This window comes from Anomalospiza imberbis, chromosome 17 (genome assembly GCF_031753505.1).
Source record: "Anomalospiza imberbis isolate Cuckoo-Finch-1a 21T00152 chromosome 17, ASM3175350v1, whole genome shotgun sequence".
NCBI lineage: Eukaryota > Metazoa > Chordata > Aves > Passeriformes > Viduidae > Anomalospiza > Anomalospiza imberbis.
This window is the reverse complement of record NC_089697.1, coordinates 7,700,909-7,722,224: the sequence shown is the minus strand read 5'-3', so window position 1 is coordinate 7,722,224 and position 21,316 is coordinate 7,700,909. Positions and strand designations below refer to the sequence as shown.

The following is a 21,316-nucleotide window of genomic DNA, read 5'->3' as shown; positions in this document are numbered from 1 at the left end:
CATTCTCAGAGGGACAACATAATAAATGCTTTAATGAGGGTCCTGCTGCCACCCCCTGTGGCTGGGAGTGAGGGTGTGCAAAGTCTTTACACAGGAAGATCAAAAAAGATACAAAACAGTTACAAATACAACTGCAGTTCTAGAAACCACATGAACTTCTTTATTAAAAAATCCAATGCTTCCTTCATGAGCTTTTCCTGGGAAAGGATCCAGCCTGAGCTGGACAGAGTGGGAGGGAGCAGGGCTGTAGTCCTCAGGGAGATGGGCCCCAACCCACGAGACCCTGCATGGTCAACACTCCCAATCCCATCCCTGGAGCCAGGTACACAAAAATGTCCAAAAGCTGCAACTGAAAATAGGGAAGTTCATAATCCACAAGGACATGTGGGGGAGGGTGCCTGGCTGCTTTCCCTGCTGCTGGGGAAAGGTTCCCCCACTTGTCTTGTGGGGAGGGCTTTTGCCACCACAAGTGGTGCCCAATGTCACTGGCCACTGTCCTCCCTGTCCTTGAGGGGATATTGAAATGGCAGCATCCTCCTGGGCTGCCCCACATCTTGTGATCCCATCAAAATAACCAGTATGGGAGACTTTCCACAGAGCTCAGCTTGGTGTACAAGGAGACAAACTGAGGAGAAGGCAGGGGGGATTTTAATTTTAATTCCCAGGGCAGTGCCAGGAGGACAGTGCCAGGACAGTGCTGGGGCCATCACGGTGGTGGCAGTGGCAAGCAGCCCATGCCTGATGCTTTTCCCATGTGTCCTCAGGATGCTGCTGCCCGCACAAACAGGAATTCTATTTTTGCAGCTTGACCTTCCTGATTCCGGAGATAACAACCTGACTGCAAACGCAGCATTGCTCCCTTTTCCTCTGAGATTTGACACAGTCCACTGACCCAGGCTCTTCTAGAACATGGAAGCAGCAAAGTAAACCCCTGCATTTGGTCTTAGGAAAACAGGCACAGTCCTTGGTGCCAGACAATTCGAGACATATTGATGAGACCAAGCATGGTCACCTCCTAACTAGTTAATTCAAGACACATCCTTTTGTGATCTGAAGGAGAAAACCACAGAGGCATGGGATCTGCTGGGGCAGGATGGGGCAGGAGGAGTGGAAGGAATTGTGGACAGGATCCCACCACCTTCCAGCCCTGCCTACCATGCAGCCCTGCGGGGCTGAGTGCTGAAGGCACAATACTGAAGGCTTGAACCACACTCTAGCACCCACAAAATCATAGATTCAATGAATGGTTTGGTTGCAACCCCCTGCAATGAGCAGGGACACCTTCCACTATCCCAGGCTGCTCTAAGCCCTCTCCTGGCTGGCCTTGAGCATCTCCAGACATGGGGCAGCCACAGCTTCTCTGGGCACCCTGTGCCAAGGCCTCCCCAACCTCACAAGTAAGAATTTCTTCCCAATATCCAACCTCACCCTGTCCCCTGTCAGTGCCCCTGTCACTCCATGCCATGTCAAGAGTTCCTCGTGGAAAAAACAAAACCAAGTCGAGAAAGCAAAATACCTACGTAAGTCTTGAAGGGATCCCTACAAAGTGCTTGAGCTGCGCCTGAGCAAGGGAAGGGATCAGAGACTCTGCCAAGGTGAATGCAAAGGCTCACCTGGGCAGGCAAAACCCAGAAATTCTGCAGTGATTTGGTTTGAAACATAACAGCTCACCCTGTTTCGGCAGCATCACTGGCACCATGGCTGGAGCGAGTCTGCCCACTGATAAAGGGGCAGAGCAGGGAGCAGATTAGGTGCCAGGAGGTGAAATCATCCCACTCTCCATGCGAGGAGGAGCCCAGAGACTTTCCTGTGTCCTGGGATCTGACAGCAAAAGCCAGGTTTTGCTTTCCAAGAGGCCACTGACTGCTGGGAAAACTGGTGTAGGGCAGCATTCCTGGGGGTTTGCTGCCTTCTTACCACCCGGATAAGGCCACTGCTCTTGGGCACTGTAGGGAGACAGTTTTAGTGGAAAAAGGGACCTTTTATCTGTGCTGTCCAACCCCACTGGGGTCCTGAGGATGCAGCAGTGGCACTGGCAGACAGACAGATGTGTTTCTAAGGAAAAGGGAGTCACCATTTCCAGTGGGTGATTTAACCTTGCTGGTTACCACTGGTTATCTTGGGGAGGAAAAGAAATACAATTCCTTGTGGAATAGCACTTTAATGATATTAAAGTGGGTAGACTGGTGAGGGGGAACATGAGGGAAATAGAGGTAGCAGCTGGTTATCAGGCAGGGTTGGTTTGCATGGGGACAAAAAAAAGAGGAAGAGCCTTGGAAAAAAAAAAAAAAAACAAACCATTAAATAAACCACCACAAATATATCAGACAGGATCATTAGAAATTTGTGTAAAAATACTAAACAGACCAAATGCCACCTGAACACCTGTCAGGAAAAGCCACCCACCCAGTAGCTGTGAAAAGCTGACAGAATGGAAACACAGCGAGTGCTTCCAAAAGGGATTCACGACTTTTGGGGCCTCTGGCCTCGCTCATCCGTTCCCAGAACATGTTAACCACCTACTCACAGAAGTGCAATGTGGTAAAATCATGCTAAAAGTCCTCGCTGAGAAATTCTTGAGTGCCTCCCAAACCCTGGGCCTCACAGGCACAGAAACGGCAGAAATTAACCAAAACTTGTGACAGCTTGTGGTGGCTGGGGAAACCAGAGAGCAGAGTCACAGCTCGAGAGTTAGCGCTGCTAAGGACCAGCAGCACCTTGGGATGGCTCAAAGAGCAAAACAGGCCCTGAATCAAACTGCTCAAGGGCACTTTTTAAATGCTGGAAATTGTTAAATCCTGGCCCTGGTGAGGCCTTAAAGCCTCTTCCCGTGCCTGAAGGGGTTCCAAGAGAGATGGAGAGAGGCTTTGGACAAGGGCCTGGTGTGACAGAGCGAGGGGGAACGGCTTCACACTGACTGAGGGCAGGGTTACATGGGGTATTGGAAAGAAATTCTTCCCTGTGAGGGTGGTGACAGCACTGGCACAGGGTGCCCTGAGAAGCTGTGGCTGCTGCCCCATCACTAGGAGTGTTCAAGGAACAGCCATGAACAGCTGAGGACTTTCACAAAACCCTGGAGAGCCACACAGGGACACAGGGCTTGGGGGACACACAGAGGAGACACACCCAGCCCAGGGGGAACATGCAGGGGACATGAGGGGGGTGCAGAGCCTGTGAAAAACATACACAGAGGACATTGGGGGGCACAGAGGACTGAGGAGGGGAAATGCAGGGCACAGGGGACACACGGACAGGACACGGGGGGGCATGCAGGACCTGGAAAAAGGACATGCAAGGGACATGGGGGGCATGCATGGGACAGGGGGGACATGCAGGACCCTGGAAAAGAACATGTAGGATAAAAGGTTTCATGCAGGACCCCAGATGGGGACACGAAGGGGACATGGGGGCATGTAAGATGCATGGTCGCATGCAGAGGGCACACAGCCTGGGTGGGGGGGACATGTAGGGGACACGGGGAGCATGCAGAACCCTGGAGGGGCACATGCAGGGGACACGGGGAGCATGCAGAACCCTGGAGGGGCACATGCAGGGGACACGGGGAGCATGCAGAACCCTGGAGGGGCACATGCAGGGGACACGGGGAGCATGAAGAACCCTGGAGGGGCACATGCAGGGGACACGGGCGGCACGCAGAACGCCACGGTACGAGGGCAGATAGGAGACATGGGGGGGTGTGGGGGGCACAGGGGACACACACAGGGGACAGGAGGGGCAGCAGGAACCAGGAGGAGGACACGAAGGGCACGGGTCGGGGACAGACGGGCGGCACGGGAGGCACGGGGTGGGGCACAAAGAGGTAAAGGTGGCACGGGGGGGACACGGGGGGGGTCAGAAGGGGGCACTGGGGGAACACAAGGGGACACGGGGGAACACAAGGGGGCACGGGGGGGACAGAAGGGGGCACGGGGGGGGACACAAGGAGACACGGGGGAACACAAGGGGGCACGGGGGGGACACAAGGAGACACGGGGGGGGGACACAAGGGGGCACGGGGGGGACACAAGGGGGCACGGGGGGGGACACAAGGGGACACGGGGGGGACACAAGGGGGCACAAGGAGACACGGGGGGGACACAAGGGGGCACGGGGGGGACACAAGGGGACACGGGGGGGACACAAGGGGGCACAAGGAGACACGGGGGGGACAGAAGGGGGCACGGGGGGGACACAAGGGGGCACGGGGGGATTCCCCCGCAGGACCCCGCGCGCGGGGAGCCCCCGGCGGCGCGCGCCGCGCCCCCTCCCACCCCCGCCCGACGGCGGCGCAGGCGCAGAGCGCCCGCCCGGTCCCTATTTCACGGGCAGCGCGGGCCGCGGCGCCCGCGCCAAATAAGTCTCGGTAGCCGGTGCGGGCCGTGCGCCTGCGCGGGGCCCGAGAGCCGCGCGGCGGAGCCCCGCTCCCCCCGGCCCCGCTGCCGCCCTGCCCGCGCCCACCGCCGCCCGGCCCCAGCGCCCGCCGCCGCAGCCCGAGCGGGGCCCGCGGGACCCCGGCCCGAGGTAAGCGCCGGGCGCGGCCTCGGCCTCGCCCGCCGCGGGGCCTCCGCCGCACGCGCCGCCCGGGTCCCTGCGGAGCGTCAGGACGTTACGGCGGCGGCGGCAGCGCCCGGCCGCCCGCCCGCCCCGCGGCCCCCCCGCCTCCTCCTCCTCCTCCTCCTCCTCCTCCTCCTCCTCCTCCTCCTCCCTGCCAGCGGGAGCGCGCCCACGCGCCCCTCTCACCCCCCCGCAGCCCCCCCCTCCCGCGCGCGCCGCCCCGCAGCGGGGACCGGGGCGGGGGGGGGGGGACACACCGCGGCGACACTCGGGGCACCCCCGCCCGCCTCGGCACCGGGGGACCCCCCTGAGCCCCTCCCCGGGCAGCCTCCACGTGCAGCGCCCTCCACCCCCGTGCACCCCACTCCGCAAACCGCCCCCACCTCCTCCTCCCCCAGCCGTGCAGCCGCAGCCCCCCCGGGCACCCCCTCTCCGTGTCCCCCTGTGCTGCACTCCGTCTTCTTCCCCCCTCCTCGAGGCCGCTCTCTATCGTCTTGCAGCTTCCCTGCCGCTCTCTTCCGGGCAGCCCCCCAGCCGTGTCCCCCCACCCCCGTGCAGCTGCAGCCCCCCACCCGTGCTGTCTGTGCTGCTCTCCATCTCCTCTCTCCATGTACCCCTGGGCGCCCTCTTGCACCCCATGACCACCCCCTCCCTCCCCCACCCTGTGCACCTCTGTTTAACCCTCGTGAAGCCACCTCTCCATGCATCCCCTCTCTCTCAATACCTCTCAGCATCCACACTGCATCCCCTTCTCTGTGCTCAGCCTTGCTGGCTGCCCACAGTGTAATCTGGTCTCTGCCCTCTTGATGCTGCACCCCAAAAATCTCTCTGCTCTCCTAGCTGTGCTATGCTTTTCTTTCCTTTTATATTTTCTTCCTCGCTTCACCCCAAATCTTTCCCACAGCCCTCGACAGGCTCTCAGCACCCTGCAAGGTGCACCAGGAGGGACAGGCATGGACACCCTGCGTCCTGGTAGAGCTGGCGTGCCCCTCGTCCCCCTCCACAGCCCCACTGCTGGTGTGTTTTTAGCCAGTTTTTCGATTACTTATGTTTTCAACCCACTTTTTCTGCATTCAGTGCTGCTTCCTGCCCAGAGGCATCTGAGCAACACACGCGGACTTCAGTCCCGTGATGCTGGGCAGGATGTCTGGGACATCCTGAAACTGAGTCCCAGCTCAGGGGTGTTGTGAGTGATGCTAATCACTAGGGTGGGAGGAGTTTTACCCCAAAATGAAGGACAAGGGTAGGGATAGAGTGACAACAAAAATTGGAGTGGTTGAGCTGGTGGCAGCTGAGCATCTGTGCTGCTGTGAAAACTGAAGTGCTTCTGCTGGTGGCTTTGTGCTGGGCTGGCACAGAAGGGCCATTCCACCTTGGATAGACCCTGTGGGCTCTGTGGAGGTAAGGAGCACCTGGTCGTGTCCCTGTGGGTCAGGCAGGTGTTTCTGCAGGGCATGAACTTGGTTGTGAAGTCACACTGGACATGCTGGGGTCAGTGCTCTGCTCCAGCCGTGGCCTGGGGAAGTGGTGGGAGCCAGGTGGCATTTCTGCTGTGCTCTGTGCCACTGCTTGGAGTTCTCCATGGGGGTCTGATCCTGGAACAGCCAAGCCTGGATGAGGTGTTCCCTTACCTGTCTCTGTGTGGGCTGCACCAGTGCTGTAGGTGCTGTAGGAGATGCTTAATAGGCACCAACTTCTCCTTACCTGGGCATGGGCTGATCCCCAGCATTGTGGGCAGCAGGGCAAGGGAGGGAATTCTGCCCCTCTGCTCTCCTCAGGTGAGACCCCACTTGCAGTGCTGCATCCAGCTCTGGGGCTCTCAGCATCAGAGGGATGTGGGGCTGCTGGAATGGGTCCAGAGGAGGTCATGGAGATGCTCTGAGGGCTGGAGCATTTCTGCTCTAAGAGGCAGGCTGAGAGAGCTGGAGAAAAGAAGGCTCTGAGGAGACCTGAGAGTCCCTTTCAGTTCCTAAAGGGGCTCCAAGAGAGCTGGAGAGGGAGTGCTGTCTTACATCTCTTGCTGATTTATTAGAAATGCACACTTTGAAATAGTTTCCAGATGTCACTGTTTCTGCGAGCTTGACGTGCTTTTTTAATTTGATTTTTTTGTGTGTGACTTTGGAGGAGGGAAGAATCCCTGTTTTACTGTGGAGGAGACAGTGACAAGCTCCTCCAACAGTGTGAAATTGTGAGATAGTTTGAAGGTACGTTTCCAAATGTATTTCAGACTATCTTCATAGGGTTTATGATGGATGCCAGGAACATTTTTTTTTTGGACCTCTTTCACACTCTGCCCTTCACCTCCTGCACCCCAGTCCCACCCAGGCCCATCATTCTCACCCAGCCTGCAGAGCATGTGTTGGGTTGAGTTCCCCCTCATCTTTCCTCCTGGGATGGAGCACTTGGGGATTTGCTCATCCCCTTCTCCTTAGGAGTGTGAGGTCCCTGTAGTCCCTTCTCTCCTTGCTCCCACCACACCTAGGACCCTTCCATGACCGAGTTCACCTCTTGACTCTGGGCTTCCCCCATTTCTCCACAAGCAGCTGGTGACTGAGCTGGTGGCTCTCCCGCTCCGGCCACGATGGCGACGCCGGACGTCAGCGTCCACATGGAGGAGGTGGTGGTGGTGACCACGCCGGATGGAGCGGTGGACGGCGGTGGCATGGAGGAGGTGAAGACAGTGCTGGTCACCACCAACCTGTCCCAGCACGGGTGAGAGATGGGGCTGGTGCATGCTGAGGGGATGTGCTGGAAACTCTCCCACACATGGTTGTAGGTTGGGATTTATCCCCCACTGCTTCCTCCTGCATCCCTCCTCACTGTGGGGACCTCAGCGGTGGCCATGGAGTGTCCAGTTCCTTGCTAGGGCTTCCCACACAGGGCTCTGTGGCTCTGTGCAGAGCAGGCTCCACTCTTTCCCTCTTTTGAGGGGGGGAAAAAGACCAACCCCAAATTCCTTTTTCTGAGTGGATTTGGGTGTTGGAGTGGACCCAAATCCAATTGGAACAGGACACCAGCAGCTAAATCAGTGTTTTTCTGCTATTTATTTCATGATGGCTGTGCTGAGCTCTGAACTCCAAGAGACAAGTTTGTCCTCACCAGGTTGAGGGTGGTGCAGCTGAGCTCCCCTTCCCTGAAGATTGAGGAAGTTTGGGGTTGGCTGGTTTTTGGCTGAGTTCTGCAGGAACCTCCATTGCCAGCAATAGGAGTGAGAGAGGTATCCTTGAAACAGTGTTGCCCTGAATGGATAGGCTCAAAAAACCCCACAGAGTGAAGGTCTGATTGTTCAAGTGCTACTGTTTTGCCCGATTTCTGCCTTTTTTGTTGGCATTTTATATTCAGGGCTGCTGTTTGTTCAGGTCTGGTCTGTTCAGTGGCAGGTTGGCCAAGGCCTAAAAGCCTGGCTGGTACCTTGAAGGCCCACATAGCAATGGACTCCTTGCTTTGTTTCTCTGTGGTTTTTTGGGTGGGGCAGAGCCCAGAGCCCGTTTTTGTGTTTTGTTCTTTCAGTGGGCAGAATATCCAAGTTCACACCTGGAGCTGCATCCAGGCAGGCTTGTCTGAAATAAGTGGGTGTTGAATAGCTGTTTATTGCTCTCCACAAGGGGTTTGTCTTCTTTTCTCAAACGTGTCTTTGTGTCAATGCCCTGGGGCTTTGGGCAGGGCAGAAGGTAACAGCTCATTCCCCTTGTGCTCCTTAAACTGAGATAAAGCCCATTAATAGATCAATTTTTGGTAAAGAATGGGCAGGGACTGGCAGAGGCAAGGGCTGTTGGTGCTAGGATGGGCAGGATTTGCCCTGGTCTTCCTCCACACCCTGGGTCTGTGAGTGTTTCCAAAACCTTTTCAATTCCCAGAAGAGTGGTGATGGTGGGTAAGAAGGGCTCTACTCCTCTTGTTTTCTGTCCCATGGAGACTCCCTTGTCTTCCCCAGTGGAGAAGCAGCCAGATGTGAGACTTGGGATGTGGCTGCTCTTGGATGCAAAATGGTTCCTGTTTGTCATGTGGCTCTGAGCCTCTACAGACCCATGTGCAGCATTGTGGTGTTGTCTGGGAAAATGGATCATGGCAGAGGCTGGCTCAATCAGTTGGTTTCCTTTCACTCTAAGTTTCCTTCCTGTTTTTCTTTGGAAACCTTTTCTCACCCTCCTAGTGTCCCCTGGATGGTCAGGAGCAGGACAGCTCCACAGAACACAGAGAAGAATGCTTTCATTTAGTCACAGCTGTGAGCAGAGATGTCTGGGCATGTATGTAGAGATTCCCTAAGGGTTTTCCATGGAGAAGAGCCCCTGGACAGGCTCTTTGCTCCCCCATTCTTGGGGATGGTAGTGGGTTAATGGAAAGGATGTGAATTTTGGTGTCACAGAGTAAAACCTGCCTGACTCCCCTCACTGAGCAATGAGGGCTGGTGGTGGGTGGCAGCACGAGCCACCCATGGTCTTTCTGTGGCCTGGGACAGTTGCCCCCCCAGGCTCTGCTCCTTCTGGGGCACTGTCACAGTGGTGCTGGCTCCTTCTCCCTTTCCCCCTGATTTCCCTCTGCAGCCCCAGCTGGTGTCAGGAGAGCAGCTGCAGGCATGGGCTGGCATCCCTTGGTGTTGGCTCGGTCACAACTCACATGGGGAGCTTTCCGTTTGCCTGGTGTGACACTTAAACCAAACTCAGCTTGGGGGTTGGTGCCTTTTTCTAGTGCTCATCTGGGTATGGGTTTGCTATTAAAAAAACCCTCTGTACAACCAATTGTTAAGAGCTTAATTAGTTCATGTGTTCTTAAGAAAAATGCTGAGGGAAATAGGAAAAAAATAATGAGAAAGAAGCTTTTCTCTTTGGTCTGTGAGAGGAGAGGATCTGTGCTTGATGCTCTGATGAGGTATTTCTGATCAGCACAGGATTCTGGGGGAGACTTTTCTCTCTCAAGTTTCCAGGCAAGGCAGGAGCAGAAAAGAAAGGAGATGTCAACCCGCTGAGTTATCTGCACATGCTTTCTTCTCATCCTCCCATCTGGTTTATGGATCCTCCTGGGGAGGAAGATGAGAACCATCCTCCCTGCCTTCGTCATGGCAACTGGCAAAGGCAGGGCCAGCTGGGGGGCTGCACTGCTGGGGCTTGGAAGGTGTTTGTGTTTTCCCTTGCATCTGCCTCAGTCTGTTTCCCTGGAATAGGATGGGAGAAACAGCATGGAGACACTTGCCTTTTTTTTGTGGTTTTCTCTCCTCCACGTGTCTATGGCAGATGCAGACTTCAGTTGCCTGAATTTTTCATACAAGCTGGGAGTTGGTTTGTTTGTTTACTTCTGGAGGTTAAAGGCGTGGGCTGGGTTATTCCTCCCCATCCAGTTGCAGCTTTTGGTCATTTTTCGGAGCAGTGTAAATGTGGTGGAGTCCTGGAGGAAGCTCTGAAAGGTGCTGACTTTTCTGCTGGAGGGTTTCTTCTGGGTAAGTTGGTGGAGGTTCTTGATCTGGAGGCAGGTCAGGGCTGTGGGGTGCTGGGCTTTGCATGCCAGAAGGGGTTGCTTTCTCTGGCATCCTGCTGAAGTGCCACTGCTGGCCTTTCACCTGGAGAAATGCAAGAACCCAGCAGCAAACTGATGAAAAAACCCAGGTTAGAATTCTTCTGTTCTTCTGTAAGACTGCCACTTGTGTACAAATCACCTGTGTACAAATGCCTTAGCTCAGAGTTTACCTTTTCACATTACCCTCCCCATGTTCTGCCAGGGCTCTGGGCTGCAGAGTTGTGTCCATCTTCCTTCTGTCACAGCAGGAGCTGTCTCCCCTCTCTGGAGCAGCATCTGGGAGCCACTCACCTGGTGAGGCTGAGCTGCCACCCACACCATTCCTTATCTCTGTGCTGCTCCCCACAGGTACCTGCCCTGCAGCTGCTGAGGGGAGGGATGCTTTGAAGCTGCAGTTCCACCCTGGAGCTGTGTGTTAGGAGCCCAGAATGGAAAAACCAGTTGCTCTTGAATTTCCTTGTCCCCGTGGCATCGGCATCGGGGGTGAGAAATGTGGTTGCCAGTGAGTCACTAGGACTGTCTTTTAGTTCATCCGTGGTACCAAACCGAGGGAGGTTTCAGGTTTATTTTCGCTGTGGAGTCTTCCTAGGGAGTTTATATGCCAAAGTATGTGAAAAGCTGGTTGTGTGTCTCCCCCTGCCCCTGTGGGTCAAGCTTTCTGCAGCAATTAGTCGGCTTCAGTAACACCACCAAACATACATCTTAAAAGGAGGGTAGACTTAGATTAGATGCTAGGAAGAAATGGTTCCCTGTGAGGGTGGTGAGGCCCTGGCACAGGCTGTCCAGAGAAGCTGTGGCTGCCCCATCCCTGGAATTGTTCAAGGCCAGATTAGACGGGGCTTGGAGCAACCTGGGATAGTGGAAGGTGTCCCTGCCCATGGCAGGGGGTTGGAACAAGGTGAGTTTTAAGAGCCCTTTCAGCCCAAACCATTCTGTGTTTGTTTGAAAACCCATTAGGAATGGTTCCTGCTGAGCACTGGCTGTGATGTACAGGTGGATCCATAAGAGCACCAGTGTGGGCTCCCTCCCTTTGGGACCTCACTTCCAAAGCCGAGGAGGTGAGGAGCGTGTCCCAAATCCCAGCTAGAAGTGCCTGTTCCCTCTGAGAGTGGGAAGCTCCTTGGAGAGGCTTGGGGCTTCATATTGCTGTAGCAGAGCTGGGAGAGCAGTGAGGGAGTGGGTGCTGTGCAGGACCCACTGTGTGACTCCATGGAGAGTCACACAGTGACTCTGGAGAAGATGGAGATCTCAGTGTGGGGACAATGGAAGCAGCTGGATAGTCAGCTATTAATGAATGTCATGAATATATCAAGTTTTAAGAGGCTCAGTGATTGTATTGCAAGTGTCTGTAACTCATGTTATGTTATCTCTGCTCACAGATCTGCTCTTGGGGTTTATCCAACTCCTTTATAGTGTCTCTGTGGCTCCTTGAGGTCCTGCTCCTTGGAGCATCCTGCATACGAGGGAATTCAGCCAGTCCATTGCCCAGACAACAGCAGCGTGTTTCACACATGTTTTTCCTGGGGAAATCTCAGGCAAAGCTTCCAAAGGCTGGCAGTGACTTCTGAGCAAGGGGCTGTGCTGACAGCGTCTCTCCATGCCAGCTCTCCAGCACGGGCTGGGCTGGAGGCAGATCCACAGGGCTGGGATTAAAGGGGAGGCAAGAGAGAGCTGGCCAGGCTGCTGACAGGGGCTTGACTGCTGTGGGGTTCTTCATCTCCACATGAAAAAATGGAGCTGAGCCTCCCAAACCCAGAGCTGACTCTTAGCTCTTGTGGGAAAATGTGATTCAAGGGACTTCTGAGGCAATGTCTCCACAGGGCATCGGGTGTGGGGGTGGCACAGCCACATGGCTTAAGAATGCCTCTGCCTCTTTTCCCAGTGGTGACATCAACGAAGACACTCTGGAGACTGAAAATGCAGCTGCTGCAGCTGCTGCTGCCTTCACAGCCTCCACAGACCTGAAGGAAGCAGTTCTAGGTAGGTCAGCTCTTTCCACTGCCCCTTGGTGGCAGCTCCACCACCCCAGTGTGCCACAGCCCTGCGCTGGTGTCAAATGGGACAGTCCAAGTGCTGTTGTACAGAGCTGCTGGGGCTCCGGGGTGTTCTCTTGTGGGCCTTGGGGATGCTCTCCCAGTATCCGGGGGCTCGGTGACCAGCAGGGAGCTGGCAGTGGCTGGCTGGGCTGCTGCTGCCCTCTCCTGGTCTGGGATGAGTCCTTGTGTCCGCCCATCCCTGGCTTCTGCCATTCCAGCTTGCCACGGGGATGTCAGTTTTGCAGCAACTTGCTGGCTTTGGTTGCCAGTAGAAGTGAGTTTAGGGAGCAAAGACTGATCAGCTGGGCTAGCGTTGACTTAAAACCAGTTTTACTTTAAAACCAAGGGTGACTGCATCCAGGTAACATCATTCTCTTTTATCAAGAATGGATGACTTCTCATATTCCCTGTGCTCAGCTGCAGCTGGATTGGCATAAATCTGCCTGGGCTGTTATGCCTGAGAAATTTGTGTGTTTGGATACTTTTGAAGCAAAGTACAAGTGAGTGGTGGCCACAAACCCCAGCACACCCAGCCATGCATCATTACTTTTTTTATATTTCTGAGTTTCAAAACTATCATTGCATGTGTGGCTCAGGCATGTGAATCAGGAGCTGTGGCTCATGTTTCTCTTTGATCTCTCCCTTCCTCTGATCCCTGTGAGAAGTGAAGATGGCTGAAGATGAGGACAGTTTGGAGGCAGAGATTGTCTACCCCATCACCTGTGGGGACAGCAAAGCCAACCTCATCTGGAGGAAGTTTGTGTGCCCTGGAATCAATGTGAAGTGTGTGCAGGTGAGAACAGAGAGCCCAGCACTGGACTTGTGCTTTCCCCTTGCCCACATTGTGAGGTCACCTGGCTTGTCCTGGTTATGATAAGCTTTGATCAGCTGCTTTGCATCAGGACCATGTCATGGTAGGAAAGGATGACATTTTTCTGGTGCTGGGTACCTGATATTTGTCCTGACTAAATTGTGTCATTCTGGCTGGAGAGATGGTGCCTCAATTTAATGTGTTATTGAAAATTTGAGAAATTTGGGTACTTGCAGTATCTGCTCAGTTGGAAAGTTGATAGTTTAAGAAATGTATTGATTGAGGACCTACTGAAGAGTTGCTGCTGTGTCCTGGGTAACTCGTGGTTAAAATTTACATGAATTCAGGAACATGCCACGAGTGAGTCATTGCTGGCATTTGTACACAGCCTGAACAATAGCCTGCTGAGGGAAAGTCTCCTTGGGCTCCCAAAGGATAGTCCTTGCCCTTCCCAGCAGAGGTGGTCTCCTCTAGCCATGAGGCAGAGGATAGATGCTGCTGCCTCCTAAAATCTGTTCTCTCTACACTGAAGCCCTTGTCCTTGTTCAGAGATGCAGTTTCTCATGCAGTAACAGTGAGTTGCTCTATATTGGTCAACATGATCATGGAAAAGAGGAGGCCTGGACTTGGGAAATCCTTTGAGATGGGCTGTAATGCAGCTCTTAAGAGAACTGCCTGGGTCATGGTTGGGCTGGAGAATCTTGGAGGGCTTCTCCAAGATCCACCCTTAGTGATTCTATAATTCTGTGATCCTGCAGGTTGCTGTTAGGTTCAGGCATGTTTGGGTGTGTAGGGCAATAAAAGAAAGGGAAGATTTGGCATGGTGTGTGCCAGCTCCCTGAAGCTGGTTTGCAGTAGCAGTGGGTGTGCACGGCCAGAGAGGCCAGAGGTTCCCTGATACCAATGGTTGGGCTTGGGAGCAGGAGGTCAAAGACCAAATGGGCTTCTTCTCTCTCCCCTATGGGGGATAACATCCCCCTAGACCCAAATGTTAGCAGTGCAGCCCAGCTTTCACTGAGTCTGTTAGTGGAAACGTGCGCAGCTCCCTACTGTTAGTGATACTTTGCACAAACTATGGGTGTTTTCCCAGCTGTCCTGCCTGAGCTGGGCAAACTCACACACCCCTGAGGCCTTGGTTTGGAGCAGCTGTTAACTAACCATTGGTGACAGCAGTGTTTGGCTTTAATCTTTCCAACTTGGGCAGTGTCCTCTGGGGTGGGGAGTGCCTGGCAGCCATCTGTATTGGGGGGGCCCAGGGGCACATGGGGGCTGCAGCTGCTGCTGGCACCTGGCTCCAGCTGAACCCTGCTCACAGGGCACCCTTGGCTTGTTTGTGGCTCGTGGCACTGATGTTGCACCCCTGCCTTTTGCAGTTTCATGATCACCTAATCAGCCCCAAGGAGTTTGTCCACCTGGCAGGCAAGTCGACCTTGAAGGATTGGAAGCGGGCGATCCGGATGAATGGGATCATGCTCCGGTTAGTGCCTTCCTTTGTGTCTCTGGACACTTCTTTCTGGGGGATTGTGGGGAGGAACAGAACCTTTGGAATGACAGTTTTGCTGCTGAGGGAGCAAATTAACCACTATAAACGTTTGTCTTAATGACAGCCGGATCCCAAATGTGGTCAGTCCAATGGCTTTGTTCTGTCCTTGTGCCTAGGGAATAATCTGGGGCAAGAAATACTTCTCTAGCCTTTTCAGGGCTTGAACCACACTGAGTTTCCAGCTGGTGTAGGGACATTGGAAATTTTAATGGCTGTTGGTGGCTGGGCCATGGTATCTGTGGATTCTCAGCATGACTCACCAAATGAAATCAGTCTGGTCATCACCAATGCTCTGGTTGCAGCACTCCTGCTTGACATCACTTCTTAATAAGTTCTTGGCAAAAAAAAAAAAAAAAAAAGCTTCTTTATTGCAAACATTTCTCTTCTCTAGTATTAACTACAGTAATTCAATTCCTCTATGGTCCTTCTGAACACAAGCCTGAGACTGTGATTTAATTAAAGTCTTTCTCTGCCTTTGGGCAGGATAAAAAAGAATCACCTCTTTCCCCAGGAATTGACAGTGGTTTTGTGCTCTTTTCACAGGGTGACATTGCCTTTCCCTGTATTATTCTGCTTCAATGCAGGCATCTCCTGTATTCCTTTTAAGCAGCTTTTGCTCCACATAAATTTTGCATAATAGGTTTAGGCTTTGTCAAGGCAGGGCTTTGAGAGGGGGAAAAAAAACTTCAGGGGAATGTCTGAAGGCAAACCCAGCAACTCATGGGAGCAAATCTCGGGAAGCTTAGGTGGTTGTTGGCCAGCAAGGCTTGGGAATGTTTTGGAGATAACGTTTTTTGATTGGAAGATGCCGTGTTCCAGTGTTGCCACTCCCTTTGAAGGAGATGAGACCTGATTTTAGTTTATAAATAGGGTTATGTCCTATCTCCTTTTGATCTATAGAGTCCAAAAGGCAAGAAAGAAGCTCCCTGTGGTCTCACCCTGAACTGATACTCCAGCTGATCCTTTGGTTGGAAGCTGTGGCTTTGGAGGGGATGTGCTAGTGGCACCAGATAGGGGCTCTCTCTTCCCCTTCCTACCTCAAGAAATGAGTTAATCAGTCCCAGTAAGGGCTCCTGTTGGCTCTGCCTGCTCTCCTGGCATTTTGGGACTCAGAAGTTTGGGGTGAAGGCTGCCAGGAGCGATCTCAGAGCTCTTAGCTGTTGCTGATGTGCCTGTCCTTGTGCTTGCTCCCTGTCTTTCAGGAAGATTATGGACTCAGGAGAGCTGGATTTTTATCAGCACACAAAGGTCTGTTCCAACACCTGCCGGAGCACCAAAATTGACCTGACAGGAGCCAGGGTGTCTCTGACCAGCCAGACATCAACAGAGTACATCCCTCTGACTCCCGCCTCTGCCGATGGTACGTGCAGCCATTCCTCACCCTCAGCAGGGCCCTGACACATCAAAGCTCACGAGTGCCACGTAACCAAGGTCCCTGTGGCTGCCCCATCCCTGGAAGTGTCCAGGGCCAGGTTGGACAGCACTTGGAGCAATCTGGTCTAGTGGAAGATGTCCCTTCCCATGGCAGGGGGTTGGAATGAGATGGACTTTGAGGTCCTGTCCAACCCAAACCATTCTCTGATTTTGTGAATTTGACCTATAATTACAGGCAGCTGTTTCATTGGAAAGCATTCTAATTTTGAAATCATTCTGTATTTAATTCCTTTTGCCCCTGAGCATTAAGAACAGCCTTGGCCCCACACCCCAAGCTCCTGGTGGTGCCTCTGGGACAGGATAAGACCCTTGGCTGGTTCTGCAGAGCACCCATCCACCACTTCCTGGTATTGTGGGGAAGCTGATGCACAGCCAGCCCACTCCAAGAACCCCTGTTAAACATGAGCTCACCAATGGGAGATGTTTGCCAGCTGCCGGGCTGTGCTGAAATAACCAGAGCCCTGAAAGCTGTGGAGTAAAGGAGCAGAGGGACTGGATTTAATACCTGCAACTGAGCATTCCAAAGGCTCTGCACAGCTCTGTGGGGCTCTGGCCAGATTCCCATCCATCCCGCTCCTGCGCACGGCACGAATGACGCCTGTTCCCCGGCTCTATGGTAACAAAACTGCTGAGATTTGGCAGAGCTGGAGGGAAGGAGGGATCCCCCCTGCATTCCTGTGCAGTGGGGGGATGCTCTTCCCTTGGAGGCTTTAGAAACCCTCCAGACAAATGGTGGCTGACTAAAAAGGGCTGCCAAAAAAATCAGACTCTAAATCTGTTTGACTTTTGCCCTGAGCAGTGCTGGTGTGTTTTCAGAGGGGAACAAGAGGGAAATGCTGCTCTCAAGCATGTGTTCTTGTGCTGCAAAGGTTGCAGGAGCAATCCCTGGGGATTGCACTTTAATGTAGGAAAATAAGTACAGCTGGCATGGCAGCCACTTGGGCGTCTCTGTTCAGCGTTGAGATCTGCATTCAAACAGATGTGATCCTCTGCAATATAAAGGAGAAGTCACAGAAATGCAGCAAGGGAGTGCTTCCTTGGAAACAGCCTGTGAAAATACAGGTTAAAATGAGGACGTGGGAATTTTTTTCTCTTCTTTTTTCCTATTGGTTGCAGTGAATGGATCCCCGGCTACAATAACCATAGAAACATGCGAGGATGCCAGTGATTGGAGCACCAGCATTGGAGGTATGGCTTGGGATCCCGCAGGGCTCGCTGGGTGGAGGTGATGTGGGGAAAGAGGGAAGCAGCAGGGTAAGGAGCAGGAAGGACCCTCTTACCAGAGCAATCATGCATGAGTCTCCACTGGGATTATTCCTTCTCTGCTGATGGAATAGCTCTGTGTTACATCCCACCGGTGTGTGGGCTGGCTGCGCAGCCTTGCAATGAAGTTGTTTGCAAGCACCAACATATCAAAGCCAGGGCCAAATGTGGCTGTAGGGTGTAGCGAGCGCGGGTCTCCAGGACGGTTTGGATGGATGAGAGATCTCTGAAGTCAGGTCTTAGAAGATGTGGTTTATTAAAAGTGGGGAAAGGCCCTGCTTGGAGTTGCCAGGCGCAACTCGTGGCAGGCCCAAGGAGAGAGGGAGAAGGAGAGGGAGAGAGCGAGGGTTCCAGGTGAGGGTCCCAGGGGAAGGTCCAAGAGAGCATCCAGTCCCTCGGGCACACCTTATCAGGGGGCTTCAAGGTGGGCTGGAACAGGACTTGGGCCAATGGGGTCACAGATACCTGATACTTCAGGGGAGGGTCACAGGTGTGGGATGAACCATACATTGGGGGTGAGACAGAGCATTCCATGTGACCTTTGGACCTATCTGCAGGTAAAGGGCATTGTTTAATCAGAAGGGGGATTGCTTTCAGCCTGGCTATACTATTGTTTTCTAGTTATTCAGTAGTCAAGGTTTGTTATTTCAAATCTAGTTCTCATCTCAATGTCTGTATTTTCCAAATCTTTTGCCAGGCAATCATATTTACAAGGTTTTCCTATTTCATCTTCCCCAACAGTAGGGGAAAAAAATTCTTATCAGAGAGGTCATGAAATCATTCTCCTTGGTGCTGCTGGCTGTAGCGAAGTGTCCTGTTGGTGTGGGACAGGGGTGGGGAGAGCGTATCCTCCTTTGTGTTTGTGCTCTGGGTGGGCTTTGCCCCAGCCCTGTGACCTCAGGGGTCTCTCCCAGCCCAGCAGGACTGCACCCCTGCAGGGGTGTCCACAGAGAACCCATAGCAGATTACCATTAAACCCTGCCAATGATTTTGAGGTTCTCCCTTGCTTCCTCTTTCTCCAGATGACACCTTTGCTTTTTGGCAAGGTCTGAAGGACAGTGGTCTCCTGGAAGAAGTGATCCATGAGTTCCACCAGGAACTGGTGGAGACTATGAAGGGCTTGCAGCAGCGAGCACAGGATCCCCCGCTGCAGCTCGGGGGTAAGGACCTGGACACGGGTGGTCAGTCATCTTGGGAGAGGGGCTTGTGGATTTTTTTTTATCCTTAGGGATATCTGGATGGCACACATAGCTCATCATAAAATATCACATTTCTGGCTGATTGGTGAGGCTGGGCTCGGGGGTAATTTAGGTGACCTCAGTTCTCCAATTCCCTGTGCCTGGGGCTCCCTTTCTGCTGGCACTGGGTCTGGACAAATGCTTGGACTGGGAATTGAGGTGGAATTTAGGCCATTGGAATAACGATGCAGCAAGCAGCTACTGTGCCAGCAGATTTCTTATCACCCCTGCTAGGCAGGAGAGGACTGTTTACACGACCAGTAACCTCTTGCCCTTTCTCATGGCTTCTGCCTTCTCCTCTTCCCCAGCCTCTTGCATTACCCTCCTGCAGATTTTGGCTGTCTCAGCTGGATGTGTTTGTTGTGTGGCTTTTGCCAAGCCGCAAATAGTTTGTGCAGGGAATTTTGCTTCCTCAAAGATTCTGTGTTTTGTTTTTAAGATGCTGTTTTACTCAACAACGTAGTCCAGAACTTTGGGATGCTGGATCTGGTCAAGAAGGTCCTGGCCAGCCACAAGTGCCAGATGGATCGCTCGAGGGAGCAGTACACACGGGATTTGGCAGGTATGCCCTGGACACACCAGTGTGGCACCGGGCATCGCTGCCAGCGCCTTATCTTTTGGGCTGAGAAAGTGGGGGTTGTGTTGAAGCTGGTGGTTTTAAACCAGCCACACCAGGCATTGCCACAGACCTCTAGGAAGCTTGTCCAGGTTCCAGGCTGAGCCAAACCTCTTCTCTCTCCAGCTCTGGAGCAGCAGTGTGACGAGCACCGCAAGCGAGCGAAGGAGCTGAAGCACAAATCGCAGCATCTCAACAACGTCCTGATGACCCTCACGCCCGTCTCTGTTCCCACGCCTCTGAAACGCCCCAGGCTGACCAGAGCCACCTCCGGGCCAGCTGCCATCACCTCCCAAGTCCTGTCCCAGCCAGCACAGCTCACTGTCACCCCCGGCGTGCCAGTGTCCCAGATTGCCAATCTCCCTCTTGGCAAAGTGGTCTCGACCCTCCCTCCTTCGGTGCTGGGGAAGAGCCCAGCCCAGCCCCCTGCTGCCAGCTCCCCGGCCTCCCCTCTGCTGGGGGGGTACACGGTGCTGGCCTCTGCCGGCTCCACCTTCCCCGGCACGGTGGAGATCCACCCGGACGCTTCCAACCTGACGGTGCTGAGCACGGCTGCGGTCCAGGATGGCAGCACGGTGGTCAAGGTGGTGAGCCCCTTCCAGCTCCTGACTCTTCCAGGACTTGGCACGACCATCCAGAATGTGACACAAATAGCTCCCAGTGGGAGCACGGTCGTGACTGTCCCGTCCGGTGCCACTGAGGCTGCCGGGGACGAGCACGCTGCCGCCGCCATCGAGGTGACCGCAGTGGCTGATGAGGCGGAGCAGAAGTGAGAGGGGGGACTTGCCTGGAGGGACGCTGGCCGTGCCACTCTGGGGGGAACTGCCTCTTCTCTGGCTGCGCTGTGGGACGAGGAGTGGTGTCATGAGGGGCACGGGCTAACAAGACTCAGAGTGGCTCGTGTTGGGAGCAAGGAGGTTCAGGTCAGAGGGAAGGAGGGGGGAGGAAGGATGCCTGGAGAAGGGAAAGGCAGAAATGCTCTGCCGTGTCTGGAGGAGGGAAGAAAAAAAAGAGCTTATTTTTTTATAAAGCTTTCCTCCCCTGTTCTCTTGGAGTAGTTTTCCTGCTCTGGGTTGTCAGCCCAGCCTTGTTGGCTGGCATAGCTGGAGCAGTGTCCATTGGAGGAGTGGGCAGGAGCAGGGAGAAGGTGGTAGCAAAAAGAAGCTGCTGAGGGGTCTGATGTGCAGGGAGCTGGCTGCTCCCCGTCCCTAGGGGCTGCAGGAGTGGAGAGGGATGCCAAGAGCAGGAATTCTGTGGATGTGTACAATCATTGACACCAGGAAGGGCTCTGGCAGCATGGGCACAGGCCCTGGGAGGTTGGGTTTTGTGCATGACACTGGCTTTGGGTGGCAGAAACAAGCGGGAACTGTTGTGACAGTGGGCATGGTGGTTGCCCAGGTCTGCTGGGGAAGGAGCAAGAAGACAGTAACCCAGAGGACTGAGAAGAGCTGTGACTTCTGAGGATTTAGGGTCTTTTTCTAGTTTTCTCAAAAAAAAAAAAAATCCATTATTGGGATTTTTTTTTAAGCCAACAATGATTTTTAAGCAAAGCCCCAGTTGGGAAGCTCGTTCTGCATGGCAGAGCCATGCTGCGGAGCGTGCAGAGCTGAGCCCCGTGGCCGTGCTCCAAGGAGCTCACACTTCCTCACAAGGGCAGACCCTGCTGTCCCCAGTCCCCAGCATCCCGTGGGAGCCGGACACTGCCATCCCCTCCCTGCTGGGTTCAAGCAGCCGTTCTGTAACGGGGTGGTCGACCCTCCCAGTTCTCCTTCAGCCACCCCACTTGCTGCGACTCTCACCAGGTCTCATGCCAGGGCCTGTGTGTCTCACAGTGTCTCTGGCTGGAAGGAGTCGGGTGCTTGGAGTGTTGGGGTTTCTCCAAACTTGATCTGGCAACAGCAGCAACGACAGGTCACTTTATTGAGTAATAAATATTTTTTTGAAAGAATGTTGCTGGTTTATTGTGTTTTCTATGTCTAGGTATAACAGTTGGGATTGTGAAATGAGGCTAGGACAGGAACACACTTTATTAAATATAAATGTATGTGTCCTCTCTGTTCCCTCTGGCCATGGGTGTGCAAGGAGCCTGAAACGTGGCTCCAAAGTCTGGTTGTCCATGGCACAGCTGGAACGTGGCTGCACCCAGTGCTGATAACTACTGGTCCCCAACCTGTGGTTAGGAGAGTTTTGACACGTAATCAGGAAGAAAAGTGATCTATTCCTCTGAAGCATTAGATTTTGTTTCGTTTTGGCCGAGACTCAGCTGAGACCGCAGTTGATGAGGAGGAGTCCTGCCTTATCAGAGGTTTT

At 53.8% G+C, this 21,316-nt stretch overlaps 1 protein-coding gene across 2 annotated transcripts; it reads left to right on the top strand.

Moving 5' to 3' along the window:
* The first annotated feature begins 4,373 nt into the window (after positions 1 to 4,373).
* GMEB2 (glucocorticoid modulatory element binding protein 2) lies at positions 4,374 to 20,954 on the top strand. Of its 2 annotated transcripts, none has more exons than XM_068207796.1 (10): positions 4,374 to 4,521; positions 7,098 to 7,266; positions 11,948 to 12,045; positions 12,767 to 12,894; positions 14,286 to 14,389; positions 15,658 to 15,815; positions 17,006 to 17,077; positions 18,175 to 18,312; positions 18,830 to 18,952; positions 19,133 to 20,954. In XM_068207796.1, exons 2-10 carry the CDS (start codon positions 7,136 to 7,138, stop codon positions 19,777 to 19,779), a joined length of 1,599 nt encoding a protein of 532 aa, XP_068063897.1. In that variant the 5' UTR covers positions 4,374 to 4,521; positions 7,098 to 7,135; the 3' UTR covers positions 19,780 to 20,954. The 2 variants fall into 2 exon arrangements, with proteins under 2 accessions (XP_068063897.1, XP_068063898.1); XM_068207797.1 differs by having other exon boundaries at positions 4,379 to 4,521; positions 7,095 to 7,266.
* Positions 20,955 to 21,316: the final 362 nt, after the last annotated feature.

Bases quoted from the DNA above. Each gene is read 5' to 3' on its own strand.
- GMEB2 (XM_068207796.1), top strand. From the start codon at position 7,136: ATGGCGACGCCGGACGTCAGCGTCCACATGGAGGAGGTGGTGGTGGTG. The intron at 15,816-17,005 runs GTACGTGCAGCC...TATTGGTTGCAG, and splicing joins GACTCCCGCCTCTGCCGATG to TGAATGGATCCCCGGCTACA. The intron at 17,078-18,174 runs GTATGGCTTGGG...CTCTTTCTCCAG, and splicing joins TTGGAGCACCAGCATTGGAG to ATGACACCTTTGCTTTTTGG.